Source organism: Ranitomeya imitator, chromosome 10 (genome assembly GCF_032444005.1).
Source record: "Ranitomeya imitator isolate aRanImi1 chromosome 10, aRanImi1.pri, whole genome shotgun sequence".
Lineage (NCBI taxonomy): Eukaryota > Metazoa > Chordata > Amphibia > Anura > Dendrobatidae > Ranitomeya > Ranitomeya imitator.
In genome coordinates, this window is record NC_091291.1 from 141,297,834 (window position 1) to 141,313,309 (window position 15,476).

Here is a 15,476-nt window from a genome sequence, read left to right on the forward strand (position 1 = left end):
TCTATCTGCACGATCCCATGATTTCTGTACCTTCTCCCTGCGTGAGCCTGAATGCAGATTCCAGCAGCATTCCAATACTTTGCTTTCAGCACCACTGCTTGCTGCCAGTGAATGGCTCATATGTCTGCCATTACTGCAGTGTACCACTGCTTGCTGCCAGCGAATGGCTCATGTCTTCCATTACTGCAGTGTACCACTGCTTGCTGCCAGCGAATGGCTCATGTCTTCCATTACTGCAGTGCATTCCTAGGGATTCCAGCATGTTGGCGGCTCTCACACCTCCATCAATGATCACGCCACTCGTCGTGCTGTATATTAGGCATCTGTCTTTTTAATATTATATTAAAATATAACAAAAAGTTAAAACCGGAAACACGAAATCCTACAACACTTATGTACAAACTGCTACAGAATAATTCCGCTTCTTCGTAGGAAAATAGTAATTTTTTCTATGATAAGAAATAACCCTTTATACTTTGCAGAAAATAAAACTAAGAACAAGGCAGAAAGTTGCAAGCGGCGGTCCCATGGCCCGGGGGGTCTCCACGGATCATGTATGTCAGAGTGTGTACAAGGTACGAAGGGATCGGACACAAACGTGCAATCCTGGAAAGTGCTGCACTATGGGCACATGGGGGATGGGACATGACATTGTCATCTGGAGAACTACAAGTCCCAGACCAGTTATATATGTGCTAAGTGACATAAGATACAGTGAAGCCAGCGTCTCGAGCTGCCAGCCCTTCTCTATACCAATATAATAACCATGAGCGATCTGCCAGGCGCCTCGCGCTCCTGACATAAATAATAATACGCGACACTTAGAACAGCGCCATTATAATAAATTACACCGCAGCCAGATAGGAGCTGCACGGAGAACGTCCCGCCGCTGAACGGGGGTCCTCTGAGGGGAGGAAGGGGCCGGGTCACTATACAGTCTGTGGGAAAACGTGCAAAAATATCTACAGGAAGCCCAAACACTGGGACCCCCATCATAATCAGGGACACGGGGGCAACACGGACCATACGTGGAAGGTAGTCGTGCCCTCCTCAGCCTGAGACATACAGGTGTCAGTAATGTGTGGAGCGATTAGCTAAGAGCACGGACCCCCATCCCGGGATGGAGGATACATACAGCAGAGGGATGTTCAGCCTCGGGGAGCTGCCGAACAGCGGGAACGGTCCCCAAATTCACCATGTTTAGATATTAAGGATGCAACTCGCCCACGATGCAGGAAGCTGAGATACATGGAGCTGTTTACTCGACAGTTTGCAGCCATCGCCTCAGTATTACTGCCAACCTGTGTGCTAATTGCCCCTCATAGGTGAGCTTGGTATTAGGCCACACAACGAGGCCCACCGGGAAGAAAAGACAAATGCCTCAGCACAATGGCAGCCATCACTAATCATAATTAGCAGCGGTGCGTTATTATACAATGATACAACATATATACATCTCACTTCTCTGGCCGTCACTGTGCCACATCGAGGTGACTAATATAATTGCAGAGTGTCGGCTGTGAACACGACTGTGCAGGATGAGGTCGTTACTGATTATTACAACGGTCAATTAGTGCATAAGTAATATTAAATAATATCTTTATAATTTAATCACATATAACACGGACAGAGCCAGGACTAAAGTGCTTCTCTCTGCCATCCACGCCTGCCCCCGGCCACTATATTTACAGGCCAAGTAACGACACCGCACCACCTGCACAGCTAACACCGACTCTAAGCCGCCATTATCTGCCATGATTGGTTGTACCAAAAGTCATGGGACAGATCGGACGCCATATGCAAAACGTACTTTGTCCAATTTGGTTCTGTCCGTCAGGATTATTTCTCCCACAGGACACCAGGGGGCATGTTTTCTGTATATGGCAGCACAGACTATGCTTTCTATACAGTCCATGTACCGGCCTGGCGTGCGTCACGGGAACACGATGGAGGGTCCTACCAATGCAGCCGCAGCTTTTAGGACATTTCTCTTGTAGTGAGCAGAGCAGCCATATAAATAGTGAATCTCGTGTGTCCCCGGGGACAGGTGGGACAATGTCAGCACAGGTGATGTACTCGTCCCATGGGCCCAAAGCACGCCTGCGTTACATTGTAATGGGTGGTCCGCAGTCATGTGATGCTGCTCTGAAGAGGAAAGTGCAGTCCCGGGCTCTGGTTCACGCTTCTGCTATCGGCAGCTGCTGGCGGCCGGTGGAGCCATCTAACGTCCGAGTCTGGTTTTCATCACAGGAACTTAGAACAATAGGAGTCGGTGATGTGAAGCCTCCATCTTCTCGTATACTGGAGCAACTGTCACCTGAGAATGTCAGGGAAGCGTGGGTTTTATTCAGCCATAACCAAGTCCTCCTCCATCCTCCACTACTCTCCCGTATCCTTGTCTTCTATCCTCCAACATGTCCTCGTCCTCCTCCATCCTCTACCACTCTCCCATATCCTCGTCTTCTATCCACCAACCTCTACAACTCTCCTGTATCCTCATCTTCTATCCTCTACAATGTCCTCATCCTGCTCCATCCTCTCTTACTCTCCCACATCCTCATCTTCTATCCTCCTCCATCCTCTACTACTCCCACATACTCATCTTCTGTCCTCCACCACATCCTCCTCCATCCTCTACTACTCTCCCACATCCTCATCTTCAATCCTCCACCACATCCTCCTCCATCCTCTACTACTCTCCCACGTCCTCTATCCTCCACAACGTCCTTGTCCATAGAGGATGGAGGAGGACGAGGACATGGGAAAGTAGAAGAGGGTGGACGAGGACGTGCTGGAGGATGGAGGAGGATGTGGGAGAATAAGAGAGAATGGAGGAGGACGACTATGACATGGTGGAGGATAGAAGACAAGGCTACCGGAGAGTAGTAGTGGTTGGGGGGTAGAAGACGAGGATATGGGGGAGTAATAGATGATGGAGGAGTATGAGGACATTGTGGAGGACATGGGAGAGTAGTACGCTCTCATATCCTCGTCTTCTATCCTCCACCTTGTCCTTGTCGTCCTCCATCCTCTATTACTCTCCCTTATCCTCATCTTCTATCCTCCACATCTTCCTCCATCCTCTATAACTCTCCCATGTCATCATCCTCTTCCAGCCTCTATTACTTCCCCATATCCTCATCTTCTACCCGCAAACCACTACTACTCTCCCGTAGCCTTGTTGTCCTCTAGTACTCTGCCATATCATCATCTATCCTCCTCCAGCCTTTATTACTCTCCCACGTCCTTCTTCATCCTCTATTACTCTCCCTCATTCTCTATCCTTCACCATGTCCTCATCCATCCTCTACTACTCTCTCATGTCCTCCCCTTCTTCTTAAGCCTTTATGAAGGGGTTTTCCTGAGTAGTGAACAATCCATGTAACCATCCCATTTTGAAGCTATACCTTTATCTACAGAACATCACTCTGGTGTCCTCTGTGGTCAACTCCGCCTTCTCTGCCCAGACATGAGTTTTTGTATTCTCTGCATCTTCTCTACTCCACCATGATTGTCTCTGCAACCTGTAGTCTTCTTCATCCGCTGCCTAATCCTAAGATCTTTGCTCCTCTTTATCAGCATGCCCCTCACAGTCTTGTACCTGACTAGGAGACCTGCGCTCTGTTCACACTTGGCTCTTTACATTCTACATATAATTGTGACCTTCCCTTAATCCATAGAACTGTAAATTCTCAATGGCCAAACCAGACACAGACGCCACTCGGCGCCATTAGTGCTCTCACCTTCAGGATTGGCGGCTTTTATCTCTGGCGTCCCGTCCTGGTGAGGGGGTCGGGCCGGGGCCTGTACATCCTTCTCTTTCAGATCCACATCTACTTCTGGTGAATATTCAGATTCGCCTGATGACAAGATCATGGGCGCTGATGCAGGACCGAGTGGTTTGGTTTCTTGGGTCTCCTCTTGGTACGGAGCCCTGGCTGCACCATTGCTGCTGTAAGAGTCATTGATTTTATTAAAACACCTGAAAGAAAATAAGAAATCATATAATGTAGTCATGAGGCAGCCATAACAAAGGGCAGAGTGCTCTCAAGATGGATCTTCAGGGTGTCAACCAAGCTTGTATGGCCTGTTCTGCACCTGAAAACAACATGGGTGATCATCAACCCCAGATTCCAAACTTAGTTACAACCCCCGAGCCCTGAATAATCCCAGCTCAAGTTTCAAGGCCAGTCCAAACCCCCTAAGTTGAGCAACACAATAGTCCTAGCCTTCCAAGTTGGGCAAACCTACGATCTTCTCCAGACCGATCGACTCCAGTCCTAACTCCTCAACCCTGGCACAATGGCAATGCTAGCTTGTAAGCAAGGGATCAAAATATCAACCAAGAAACAAGTGCCACAGGGTGGAGGAGAGGACACTGCTAGGAACGTAGTAAGCCGCTAGTGATCATCGTAGTGCACTGGCCAGGAAGGCACCAAGACAGAGAAGGAACATGTGGCTGCCTCCGTAACTGACCTGTTATTGTTGCAGCAGTTTCTGCAGTTTCGGCACTCGGACGGGTCTGTCTGGGGTACAGCCGAATAAAGCACACCGCCCTGGAATACAAAACATCCCCGACGTCATGGACTGTATGATCAGATATGGAGCTCGCTATTATACACTGGGTTCTCATGCTTATGGTGGACGTACATTGGAGATGCTGTGTGGTAAGTGTTCATACACCGGACACGTTCCCTTAGGAGAATTAGGACAGGTCGTATATAATTCTCCATTTAGGATGCCGTTTACTCCATTATGTACGCTGTGATGCATGTGGGGGCAGCCATTGGTGAGGCTCCCATTTCCCATATATCCCCCATGAACGTTCCCATTGATGAGACTTGTTCCTGGTAAAGTGGTATATTCAATCATCTGTCCATTCAGATCTGACCCTTGATAGAGATAACCAGGAGGCTCGAACTCTGCAGAAAGAAAGTCCAACAGGGACAAATAAGTATCTGATATCATCTAGATCACAGTTTACATGTTCATATGTAATAATCAAATTATATCATGTATTATACCCCAGAGCTGCACTCACTATTCTGCTGGTGCAGTCACTGTGTACATACATTACATTACTGATTCTGAGTTACATCCTGTATTATACCCCAGAGCTGCACTCACTATTCTGCTGGTGCAGTCACTGTGTACATACATTACTGATCCTGAGTTACATCCTGTATTATACTCCAGAGCTGCACTCACTATTCTGCTGGTGCAGTCACTGTGTACATACATTACATTACTGATCCTGAGTTACATCCTGTATTATACTCCAGAGCTGCACTCACTATTCTGCTGGTGCAGTCACTGTGTACATACATTACATTACTGATCCCGAGTTACATCCTGCATTATACTCCAGAGCTGCACTCACTATTCTGCTGGTGCAGTCACTGTGTACATACATTACTGATCCTGAGTTACCTCCTGCATTATACTCCAGAGCTGCACTCACTATTCTGCTGGTGCAGTCACTATGTACATACATTACATTACTGATCCTGAGTTACATCCTGTATTATACTCCAGAGCTGCACTCACTATTCTGCTGGTGCAGTTACTGAGTACATAATTCCATTACTGATGAGGAGTTAGATCTTGTATTATACTCCAGAGCTGCACTCACTATTCTGCTGGTGCAGTCACTGTGTACATACATTACTGATCCTGAGTTACCTCCTGCATTAAACTCCAGAGCTGCACTCACTATTCTGCTGGTGCAGTCACTATGTACATACATTACATTACTGATCCTGAGTTACATCCTGTATTATACTCCAGAGCTGCACTCACTATTCTGCATCTTTTTAGCTAAATTCTGCCTCCATTTCCTTCTTATTCTGCACGGAGCTGATCTGTAGTCTGGGCGGTGTCCTGTTCATTCTCTGTACAGTCACTTTCCTCCATTATTTCTGCTCATAGCTAATAGAAGTTCTGCTTGTGGCTTTATAAGAACTTACTGTGCAGGAGACTCTGCTGCCGATGCTTCAGGAGACATATAGCGATGAAGGTCATCAGGATCAGAACCATCCCGCCTAACACACAGCCCACGATCACATAGAGCATGTCGCCGCTCCGCGCCAGTGTGCTGGATGAGCTGGAGCTTCCCTGCCCTCCTCGCTCTATGGTGGAAGGAGTGCTGAGCTGCAGCACCGGGTACTCCGAGGCTCCAGGACTCCTGCGGGCTGTAATATGATGCCGCTATACATTAGTGTGCACCCCGAGTGCCGGCGTCCTTACCCCGCACCCCAGAGTGCCGACGTCCTTACCCCGCACCCGAGAGTGTCGGCGTCCTTACCCCGCACCCGAGAGTGCCGGCGTCCTTACCCCGCACCCCAGAGTGCCGGCGTCCTTACCCCGCACCCCAGAGTGCCGGCGTCCTTACCCCGCACCCCAGAGTGCCGGCGTCCTTACCCCGCACCCCAGAGTGCCGGCGTCCTTACCTCCCTGCACCCCAGAGTGCCGGCGTCCTTACCTCCCTGCACCCCAGAGTGCCGGCGTCCTTACCTCCCTGCACCCCAGAGTGCCGGCGTCCTTACCCCGCACCCCAGAGTGCCGGCATCCTTACCCCGCACACCAGAGTGCCGGTGTCCTTTCCCCGCACCCATAGTATCGGCGTGTCAGAGCTAGAGGCCAATTTATCAGTTTTCCCCAGAATTCGGACATAAAACTGAAATTTCGCACATTTTTTTACACTTTTGTGGGGTTTTTTACGCTTGTCCGGGCAGCTCCACCATCTTCTTAAAAAGTGAGTAGAGCTTAGCTGCTTACACGGGTAGCCCACTCAGTGCCTACAGAATAATTTCTGGGGGCAGCACGCACCTCATCATTTTTCAGCAGTATTTGTCTACACGGGGGGTGTAAAGCCTTGGTCTCAATGACTGGGGCACTGCCGTTTCCTGTCTCGACCGGAGGCCCTACCATTTCCTGCCTCGATCTCAACCGGAGGCCCTGCCATTTCCCATCTCGATGACCGAGGCCCTGCCGTTTCCCTCCTAGGTCTCGATGACCGGGGACCCTGCCGTTTCCCTCCTCGGCCTCGATGACCGGGGCCCTGCCGTTTCCCTCCTCGGCCTCAATGACCGGGGGCCCTGCCGTTTCCCTCCTCGGACTCGATGACCAGGGGCCCTGCCGTTTCCCTCCTCGGCCTCGATGACCGGGGGCCCTGCCGTTTCTCTCCTCGGTTTTGATGACCAAGGTGTCCTGCCGTTTCCCTCCTTGGCCTCAACCAGGAGCCCTGCCGTTTCTCTCCTCGGCCTCGATGACCGGAGCCCTTTCGTTTCCCACCTCGGCCGCTGCCCGCTCACCTTTGGTCTCGCAGATCATCACGTTGCTGTAGTCGCTCGCTCCCCTCTCGTTGAAGCACTGCATCTTGATGTCATACGAGGTCTCCGGCTGCAGGTGACTGATCTGATGCTGCTTTTTGGTTCCTGTAATTAGACTTAATCAGATTTCTGGTTTCTTCCTCATCTGCTGCATTCACCAGGCGCCTGTCAGCCCCCCAGGCCTCTGTCCCCCTGGCGCTCACCTTCCACCATGTCCCTCTTGTAGTCGCTGTCATTGTCGCTGTCCGTGGGCCGGTAGTAGATGTAGAAGCCTTGGATCGGGGTGTTGTTGTTGTTTGCTGGAATGTACTGGAAAAATAGAAGAAAGCTGTAAGTCATCCCAAATATAAGGAGCGCGAAGAGGAGGCAGAGGGTCGCTCACCGTCCACTTCAGCAGGATCTCAGAGTCCGTCACCGCCTCCGTGTGGTCAATACGAGGACCGACAATCAGGGGGTTGGGGAGGCGGCTGCTGTATCCGGCCACTTGATACGGTCGGGACACTGTACTGTGTCGGCTCTCCCCATATGTATTAATGGCGATAACTCGGAATTTATACACTGCACCTGTAAAGAGGAGTAATTATGTCCAGCAGGTTACAACACCCGTCCAGTGGTCAGTCACAGCTACAGGCAGCTCCCATCATACCTGGCTCCAGGGCAGACACCTCCACGGACAGCATAGACGGAGGGATGTTCTCTGCAGCCATCATCCAGGCCTTCCCAGTTTTCCTATACTCCACTTTAAAGGAAGTTATTGGGGAGCCGCCATTCGCTCTTGGAATCCACGTCACATAGACGGAGGTCTCTGATGCAGTGGAGATGGTGGGACGGTCGGGGGCTTCAGGAACTAAAAGTGGGGGGTGGAAATGCAATTTAGAACTGTGAATGCAGAACAAAAGGGTAAAACATGAACATTACCGACGACTCTGCGGCACCGGACAGCTCCACACCTCCTATCTCTGTTGTACGGCCAGCACGGCGGCACTGCTGCATCCCCTGCACTGTCAGCGGCTCTGCTGCATCCCCTGCACTGTCAGCGGCTCTGCTGCATCCCCTGCACTGCCCGCATCTCTGCTGCATCCCCTGCACTGCCCGCGACCCTGACGCATACCCTGCACTGATATCGGCTGTGCTGCATCCCTTGCAATGCCAGCGGCTCTGCAGCATCCCCTGCACTGCCCGCGACCCTGCTGCATCTCCTGCACTGCAGGCGACCCTGACGCATGTCTTGCATTGCCAGTGGCTCTGCTGCACGCCCTGAACTGCCAGCAGCCCTGCTGCATCCCCTGCACTGCTCGCGACCCTGGTGAATCCCCTGCACTGCATGCGGCTCTGCTACATCCCCTGCACTGCGTGCGGCTCTGCTACATCCCCTGCACTGCCCGCAACCCTGACGCGTCTCCTGCACTGCCCCCAACCCTGCTGCATCCTGCGTGCCCGCGACCCTGACGCAAGTCTTGCACTGCCAGTGGCCCTGCTGCACCCCATGAACTGCCACGGCCCTGCTGCACCCCCTGAACTGCCAGCGGCCCTGATGCATCCTCTGCACTGCCAGCAGCCCTGCTGAATCCCCGCACTTCCCTGTTGCATCCCTGGCACTGCCAGGAGCCCTGCTGCATTCCCTGCACTGCTTGCAACCCTGCTGCATCCCTGGCACTGCGCGCGGCTCTGCTACATCCCCTGCACTGCGCGCGGCTCTGCTACATCCCCTGCACTGCGTGCGGCTCTGCTACATCCCCCTGCACTGCGTGCGGCTCTGCTACATCCCCCTGCACTGCGTGCGGCTCTGCTACATCCCCTGCACTGCCCACGACCCTGATGTGTCTCCTGCACTGCCCTTGGCCTGATGCATCTCCTGCACTGCCCGCAACCCTGAAGCATCCCCTGCACTGCCTGCGACTCTGCTGCTTCTTCTGCACTGCCCGCAACACTGCTGCATCCCCTGCACTGCCAGCAACCCTGGCTGCATCTCCTGCACTGCCTGCGACTGCTGCATCCCCTGCACTGCCAGCAACACTGCTACATCCCCTGCACAACCAGCCAATGCTCTACATGTCCTACCTCTGTTGTGTTCCTGCCCTACTCCAGTCCTAGCACCCCCAGTCTTATACCAGCCTTCTCCTTACGTTGTAACGCCATCCCTCCTGATGTACTGATGTATAAACCCAGCTACTTCTGATTCATTTTTACAAATAATAAAGTAATAACTACATGAATCCTCAGTTCCCCAAGTACCCAGGGGTGCGCAATAACACATGGATGAAACAATGATCTGGGTCACAGAGATGAGGTGAATGTAGCACAGTATAGTCAGTATAGTGTTAGTGACTGGGGAGGGGATGGACGTGGTGGTCTTCCCGGCTGGCACACTAGATACTTACACAACACAATCCCCTTTGGACAAAGAATGCAGGAAACAAAGAGAAGATTAGTGAGGAGAGGAAAGAGAAACAAGAAATATTACAGGTCAGAAAAAAGGAAGCGCCGTCGCCATCCTGAGCATTTCTGTGAAGGGTTAACACATCTGAATGGCACCATCATACATATACAGGTGACCACTGTGTAGTATTCTCTGTTAACAGCCATTTTAGAACCAGAAGCATCGGACTGAGGCGCAGGTGAATGCAGCCTCACTGACTACCAGATGTCACCGTGGACGACTCACCACTGCTGTGCCGAACAGAGTCCTTCTGCACCGGTGAAATGACCTGCTTGTGTCTTCCGACCGGAGGGGAAGGAGCCAGGGTGTTCTTGGAGGACGAGCTCTTCTCTGTGCAAAGTAAAGAACAATCTGACATCAGGTTGTGCTGCAAAATATCACATGTGCTGATGAGTGGCCAGGCGCACACAATACAGCCGGGCCATATGGGAAACAGTCAGCAAGCTTGTGAGCACACACCAACTAAAAGCTGCTATAATGGAGGACAGTTAGTTTTCCTACATCAGCTGCACAATGTCCGGTGGACAATCGTCATCCCCAAACTAGAAATCACCAGACTAAGCTCCGCTGCCACCGAGCAACCAGGGGATGTGGGAGACTTCAAGTCAGCAGACTAGTGAGTGCAGCTCTGGAGTATAATACAGGAGGTAACTCAGGATCAGTAATGTAATGTATGTACACAGTGACTGCACCAGCAGAATAGTGAGCGCAGCTCTGGAGTATAATACAGGAGGTAACTCCGTGTCAGTATTGTAATGTATGTACACAGTGACTGCACCAGCAGAATAGTGAGTGCAGCTCTGGAGGATAATACAGGATGTAACTTGGGATCAGTAATGGAATGTATGTACACAGTGACTGCACCAGCAGAATAGGGAGTACAGCTCTGGAGTATAATACAGGATGTAACTCAGGATCAGTAATGTAATGTATGTACACAGTGACTGCACCAGCAGAATAGTGAGTCCAGCTCTGGAGTGTAATACAGGATCAGTACAGGACATGGCTCACCTTTGCTGGTTCGGAATGTGAGCATGGCGGGTTGCCCTTCGCCCGCTGCGTTCCTGGCCACCATCAGCACCTCATATAGGCTGGCAGGCTCCAGTTCTGTGAGGTGGAACTCGTTCTCGCTGGCCGGGACTCGTATAGAATTCCAGGATCCCACCACATTTCCATCATCATCCAGCTACGGAGGGGAGATATGATTTAGTAACCTGTAGGAGCGCGCCTCGGGGCATCCTGCTCCGTCTCATACTACAGCACATGATGGCGCTCACCTTCCGGTAGCGCACGAAGTAGGCATTGATCGGTAGGCCGCCATCCCGTCCTGATCGCCACACCAAGAAATACATGTCCGGCTTGGTGGCCTGTGGTGGGCTGAGGATGATGGGAGCCTCCGGTAACATGGTGGCATTGACAGGCTTGTCTGTGGGGGCAGCGCTGGCAAGGACGGGGTCTTCAGTGGTCCTGGGGGCCACATCCAAATGTATCGTGCTCATCTCATAGGGAACTAAGGGATTAAATCCAACAATTCAAATACTTCTGATTGATTGCATGAGTCAATGTGCGCCCCAAACTATCCGGACCCTCGGACAGCGGGGTGATCACCAATATAGTGGCCAATACAACAGACTACATAACCAAGCACTTCTGCCCTTCAGGAGTCTAGGAAAGCTGGGTGGCATTAATAAATGTGGTCATATTGGTTATCACCCAGATGCCCCAGTGTCCATAACGGCAAATGTACAATTGATTTATCAGAGAACAGGACATAATGTCACCAGGCAGGTCGGCCATTCAGGAGTTTTGAGAAGTTGGGTGCCCATCTCTGCAATGACAGCAAAAGTTTCCCAGCTAAGTAGAAGTTTGGAAAAGTTAGGTGGCAATCTTACGTGGAAGCTGTAACATCAGCCATATTGATAGCCATCCAACTGTCCAAGAGTCCTGAAAGGCAAATCTGACCGATGCGCGGGAGCAGAGGGATAAATAATCCCATAACTAAGCAGATTGGCCACAAGTCTGGAACAGTTGGATGGCAGTCTTAACAGGACCTGTAATGAAAGCTATATAGGTTGTTACCCAGCTGTCCCAGAGCCCTGAAAGGCAAATCTGCCCGGTGATGGATGGAGGCCAGGGATTTATTGGCACAGGATTAGGTAGATGTGACCTTCCGAAGTCTGAAAAGCTGGATAGTGCCAATGTAATGGCAGCCTTCCGTCCAGGAACCCAGCTTTCCAGGGAGCAGCTATAATGGAGGGACAACTGAGGAGGGACACGGGGGACACACCTGCGATTTGTCCCCCGTACACCGGCTGCACACATACAAGGCGAGCAGCATGAATCACCTTTGCAGACGGAAACTGCTGGTAATCAGCTCCAGCATCGGCCGCCTGCGAGGCCGTGAAAATACCTTCAGCAAACAGAGGCTCCAGTATGAGAGGGCCGGACCAGGCGGGGGGCCGTACAGGAAGGGCTCGGAATAATATAGCCCCCCGGAGAGCAAAACCTGACGTATGAGACCGCGAGATGCTCGAGAATAAAAGATGTCAGCTATTGTTATACGGGCGCAATGCAAGACAATGGCCAGTAAGGGGCGAACTATGGCTCTGACCAAGCCCCACAGTAACGCAGGGACCAGTCATTACCCCAATGGGCCCAGTCCAGGATGGGGCCGTTTCTGGTCCCTACGGAGCATCATGCGATATCTGATGGCGAGTTACATGTTGGACCCGCACCATCACATTGATGCTAAGAACCTTTTATCATTTTATTAGATGTTTGGAGAAGAAATCACAATTTACGGTACGGAACTTACCGATGGTCAGCGTGGCTTCTGCTCGTGTCCATCCAAACTGATTAGAGGCCTCGCAGACGTATCTGCCAGCGTGCTGCCCCCGGACTGCAGGGATGTGCAAGGAGCTGGACCCCGCCTGAGACATGACCACAAGTACGGGGTCCGGGCCGCCGCTGCCTGCCGCCTTGGACTGCGATGACTTGCGCGGTTTAGGACGCAGGATATGGAATGGGTGACTACTGATGGGTCCGTTGCCGTCAAACCAGCGGATGATGGGTGTGGGCTGACCGGTGGCGTTGCAGGTCAGGGTCACCCACTCTCCATTCACAACGCTCAGACTTGTAGGGGGCGACACAATGGAGGGTCTGGAGCCGGATTCTGGAAGGAATTAAATGGTTACGCTACAGGATGCAAAACAAGAACCAACGCTGCCTCCACGGCACAGTCGCTGCCACCACGGGACAGACGCTGCCACCACGGGACCGCCCTCCCACCACGGCACCGACGCTGCCACCACGGGACCAACCCTCCCACCACGGGATCGACGCACCACGGGACCGACCCTCCCACCACGGGACTGACCTCCCACCACGGGACCGATGCACCACGGGACCGACCCTCCCACCACGGGACTGACGCTGCCACCACCCTGCTTTCCCAGCAGCCAGAATAGAAAACCTCTAGATGTACAGACTATTGGCAAATCAGGAGCGATAATCACGCAGTCCCAAAGACACAAGAGCTCAGATGATCGGTGTCCTCACACATAGAAAGTGTGCACTCACTGACCACTTCTGCCCAGAGGTTTGTGCAGTCTGTGAGGGTCCCCGGATCCCCCTAATCAGTACATTGGAGGGGCTACAATGCATCAAAATAAGTGTAGTTACACTTCCAGGATTTTGTCACTTTGTAGGGACGCGTTCGTGAATTTGTCCCTTTTTCTCATAATTTCCGGATTGTTATAACTGGAAACAGTCCAGAGTGAAAGGTCAATAATCTCACTAATTGTTCCAGTAAAGATTTCTATGAGAAAAAAACAAAAAGGGGGAATCCTGCCTCCTCCCACTTGCTACAATCGGCTCCTCACTGTTTGCTAAGTATTGATGCAAGACTCAGATCGAACAGCAGGTGGCGCTCTTGTATTGCTGTATATGGAATGGAAGAAAGACTAGAAATGACTCTAGCATCAGATGGCGGCATCTCTCAGAGCGGGGATGCCACTAGCATCAGATGGCGGCATCTCTCAGAGCGGGGATGCCACTAGCATCAGATGGCGGCATCTCTCAGAGCGGGGATGCCACTAGCATCAGATGGCGGCATCAGAGCAGGGATGCCACTAGCATCAGATGGCGGCATCTCTCAGAGCAGGGATGCCACTAGCATTAGATGGCGGCATCTCTCAGAGCGGGGACGCCACTAGCATTAGATGGCGGCATCTCTCAGAGCGGGGACGCCACTAGCATCAGATGGCGGCATCTCTCAGAGCGGGGATGCCACTAGCATTAGATGGCGGCATCTCTCAGAGCGGGGACGCCACTAGCATCAGATGGCGGCATCTCTCAGAGCGGGGCTGCCACTAGCATCAGATGGCGGCATCTCTCAGAGCGGGGCTGCCACTAGCATCAGATGGGGGCATCTCTCAGAGCGGGGACGCCACTAGCATTAGATGGCGGCATCTCTCAGAGCGGGGATGCCACTAGCATCAGATGGCGGCATCAGAGCAGGGATGCCACTAGCATCAGATGGCGGCATCGCTCAGAGCGGGGACGCCACTAGCATTAGATGGCGGCATCTCTCAGAGCGGGGACGCCACTAGCATCAGATGGCGGCATCAGAGCAGGGATGCCACTAGCATCAGATGGCGGCATCTCTCAGAGCGGGGACTCCACTAGCATCAGATGGCGGCATCTCTCAGAGCGGGGACGCCACTAGCATTAGATGGCGGCATCTCTCAGAGCGGGGACGCCACTAGCATCAGATGGCGGCATCTCTCAGAGCAGGGATGCCACTAGCATCAGATGGCGGCATCTCTCAGAGCGGGGACGCCACTAGCATCAGATGGCGGCATCTCTCAGAGCGGGGACGCCACTAGCATCAGATGGCGGCATCTCTCAGAGCGGGGACGCCACTAGCATCAGATGGCGGCATCTCTCAGAGCGGGAACGCCACTAGCATCAGATGGCGGCATCTCTCAGAGCGTGGACCCCACTAGCATCAGATGGCGGCATCTCTCAGAGCGGGGACGCCACTAGCATCAGATGGCGGCATCTCTCAGAGCGGGGACGCCACTAGCATCAGATGGCGGCATCTCTCAGAGCGGGGACGCCACTAGCATCAGATGGCGGCATCTCTCAGAGCGGGGACGCCACTAGCATCAGATGGCGGCATCTCTCAGAGCGGGGACGCCACTAGCATCAGATGGCGGCATCTCTCAGAGCGGGGACGCCACTAGCATCAGATGGCGGCATCTCTCAGAGCGGGAACGCCACTAGCATCAGATGGCGGCATCTCTCAGAGCGTGGACCCCACTAGCATCAGATGGCGGCATCTCTCAGAGCGGGGACGCCACTAGCATCAGATGGCGGCATCTCTCAGAGCGGGGACGCCACTAGCATCAGATGGCGGCATCTCTCAGAGCGGGGACGCCACTAGCATCAGATGGCGGCATCTCTCAGAGCGGGGACGCCACTAGCATCAGATGGCGGCATCTCTCAGAGCGGGGACGCCACTAGCATCAGATGGCGGCATCTCTCAGAGCGGGGACGTCACTAGCATTAGATGGCGGCATGTCTCAGAGCGGGGACGCCACTAGCATCAGATGGCGGCATCTCTCAGAGCGGGGACGCCACTAACATTAGATGGCGGCATCTCTCAGAGCGGGGCAGCGCAAACCTGATCTGTAATTTGCAAA

The 15,476-nt window shown here is 52.7% G+C and overlaps 1 protein-coding gene across 3 annotated transcripts in view; it reads right to left on the minus strand.

Moving 5' to 3' along the window:
* Nucleotides 1-306: 306 nt before the first annotated feature.
* CDON (cell adhesion associated, oncogene regulated) overlaps nt 307-15,476 on the minus strand; it is a 94,147-nt gene continuing 78,977 nt past the window's right edge. For 2 of the 3 annotated variants that reach the window (XM_069741098.1, XM_069741099.1), the window contains 13 exons: nt 12,587-12,943; nt 11,049-11,281; nt 10,783-10,957; nt 9,997-10,101; nt 7,978-8,178; nt 7,714-7,895; nt 7,535-7,640; nt 7,314-7,436; nt 5,967-6,191; nt 4,651-4,922; nt 4,477-4,556; nt 3,744-3,982; nt 307-2,317 (listed from right to left, as the gene is read on the minus strand). In XM_069741098.1, the coding sequence (XP_069597199.1) occupies nt 2,178-2,317; nt 3,744-3,982; nt 4,477-4,556; nt 4,651-4,922; nt 5,967-6,191; nt 7,314-7,436; nt 7,535-7,640; nt 7,714-7,895; nt 7,978-8,178; nt 9,997-10,101; nt 10,783-10,957; nt 11,049-11,281; nt 12,587-12,943 (2,438 nt within the window). In that variant the 3' untranslated portion in view covers nt 307-2,177. The remainder of the gene's footprint in view (nt 2,318-3,743; nt 3,983-4,476; nt 4,557-4,650; nt 4,923-5,966; nt 6,192-7,313; nt 7,437-7,534; nt 7,641-7,713; nt 7,896-7,977; nt 8,179-9,996; nt 10,102-10,782; nt 10,958-11,048; nt 11,282-12,586; nt 12,944-15,476) is intronic. The other variant, XM_069741100.1, reaches the window with a different exon arrangement.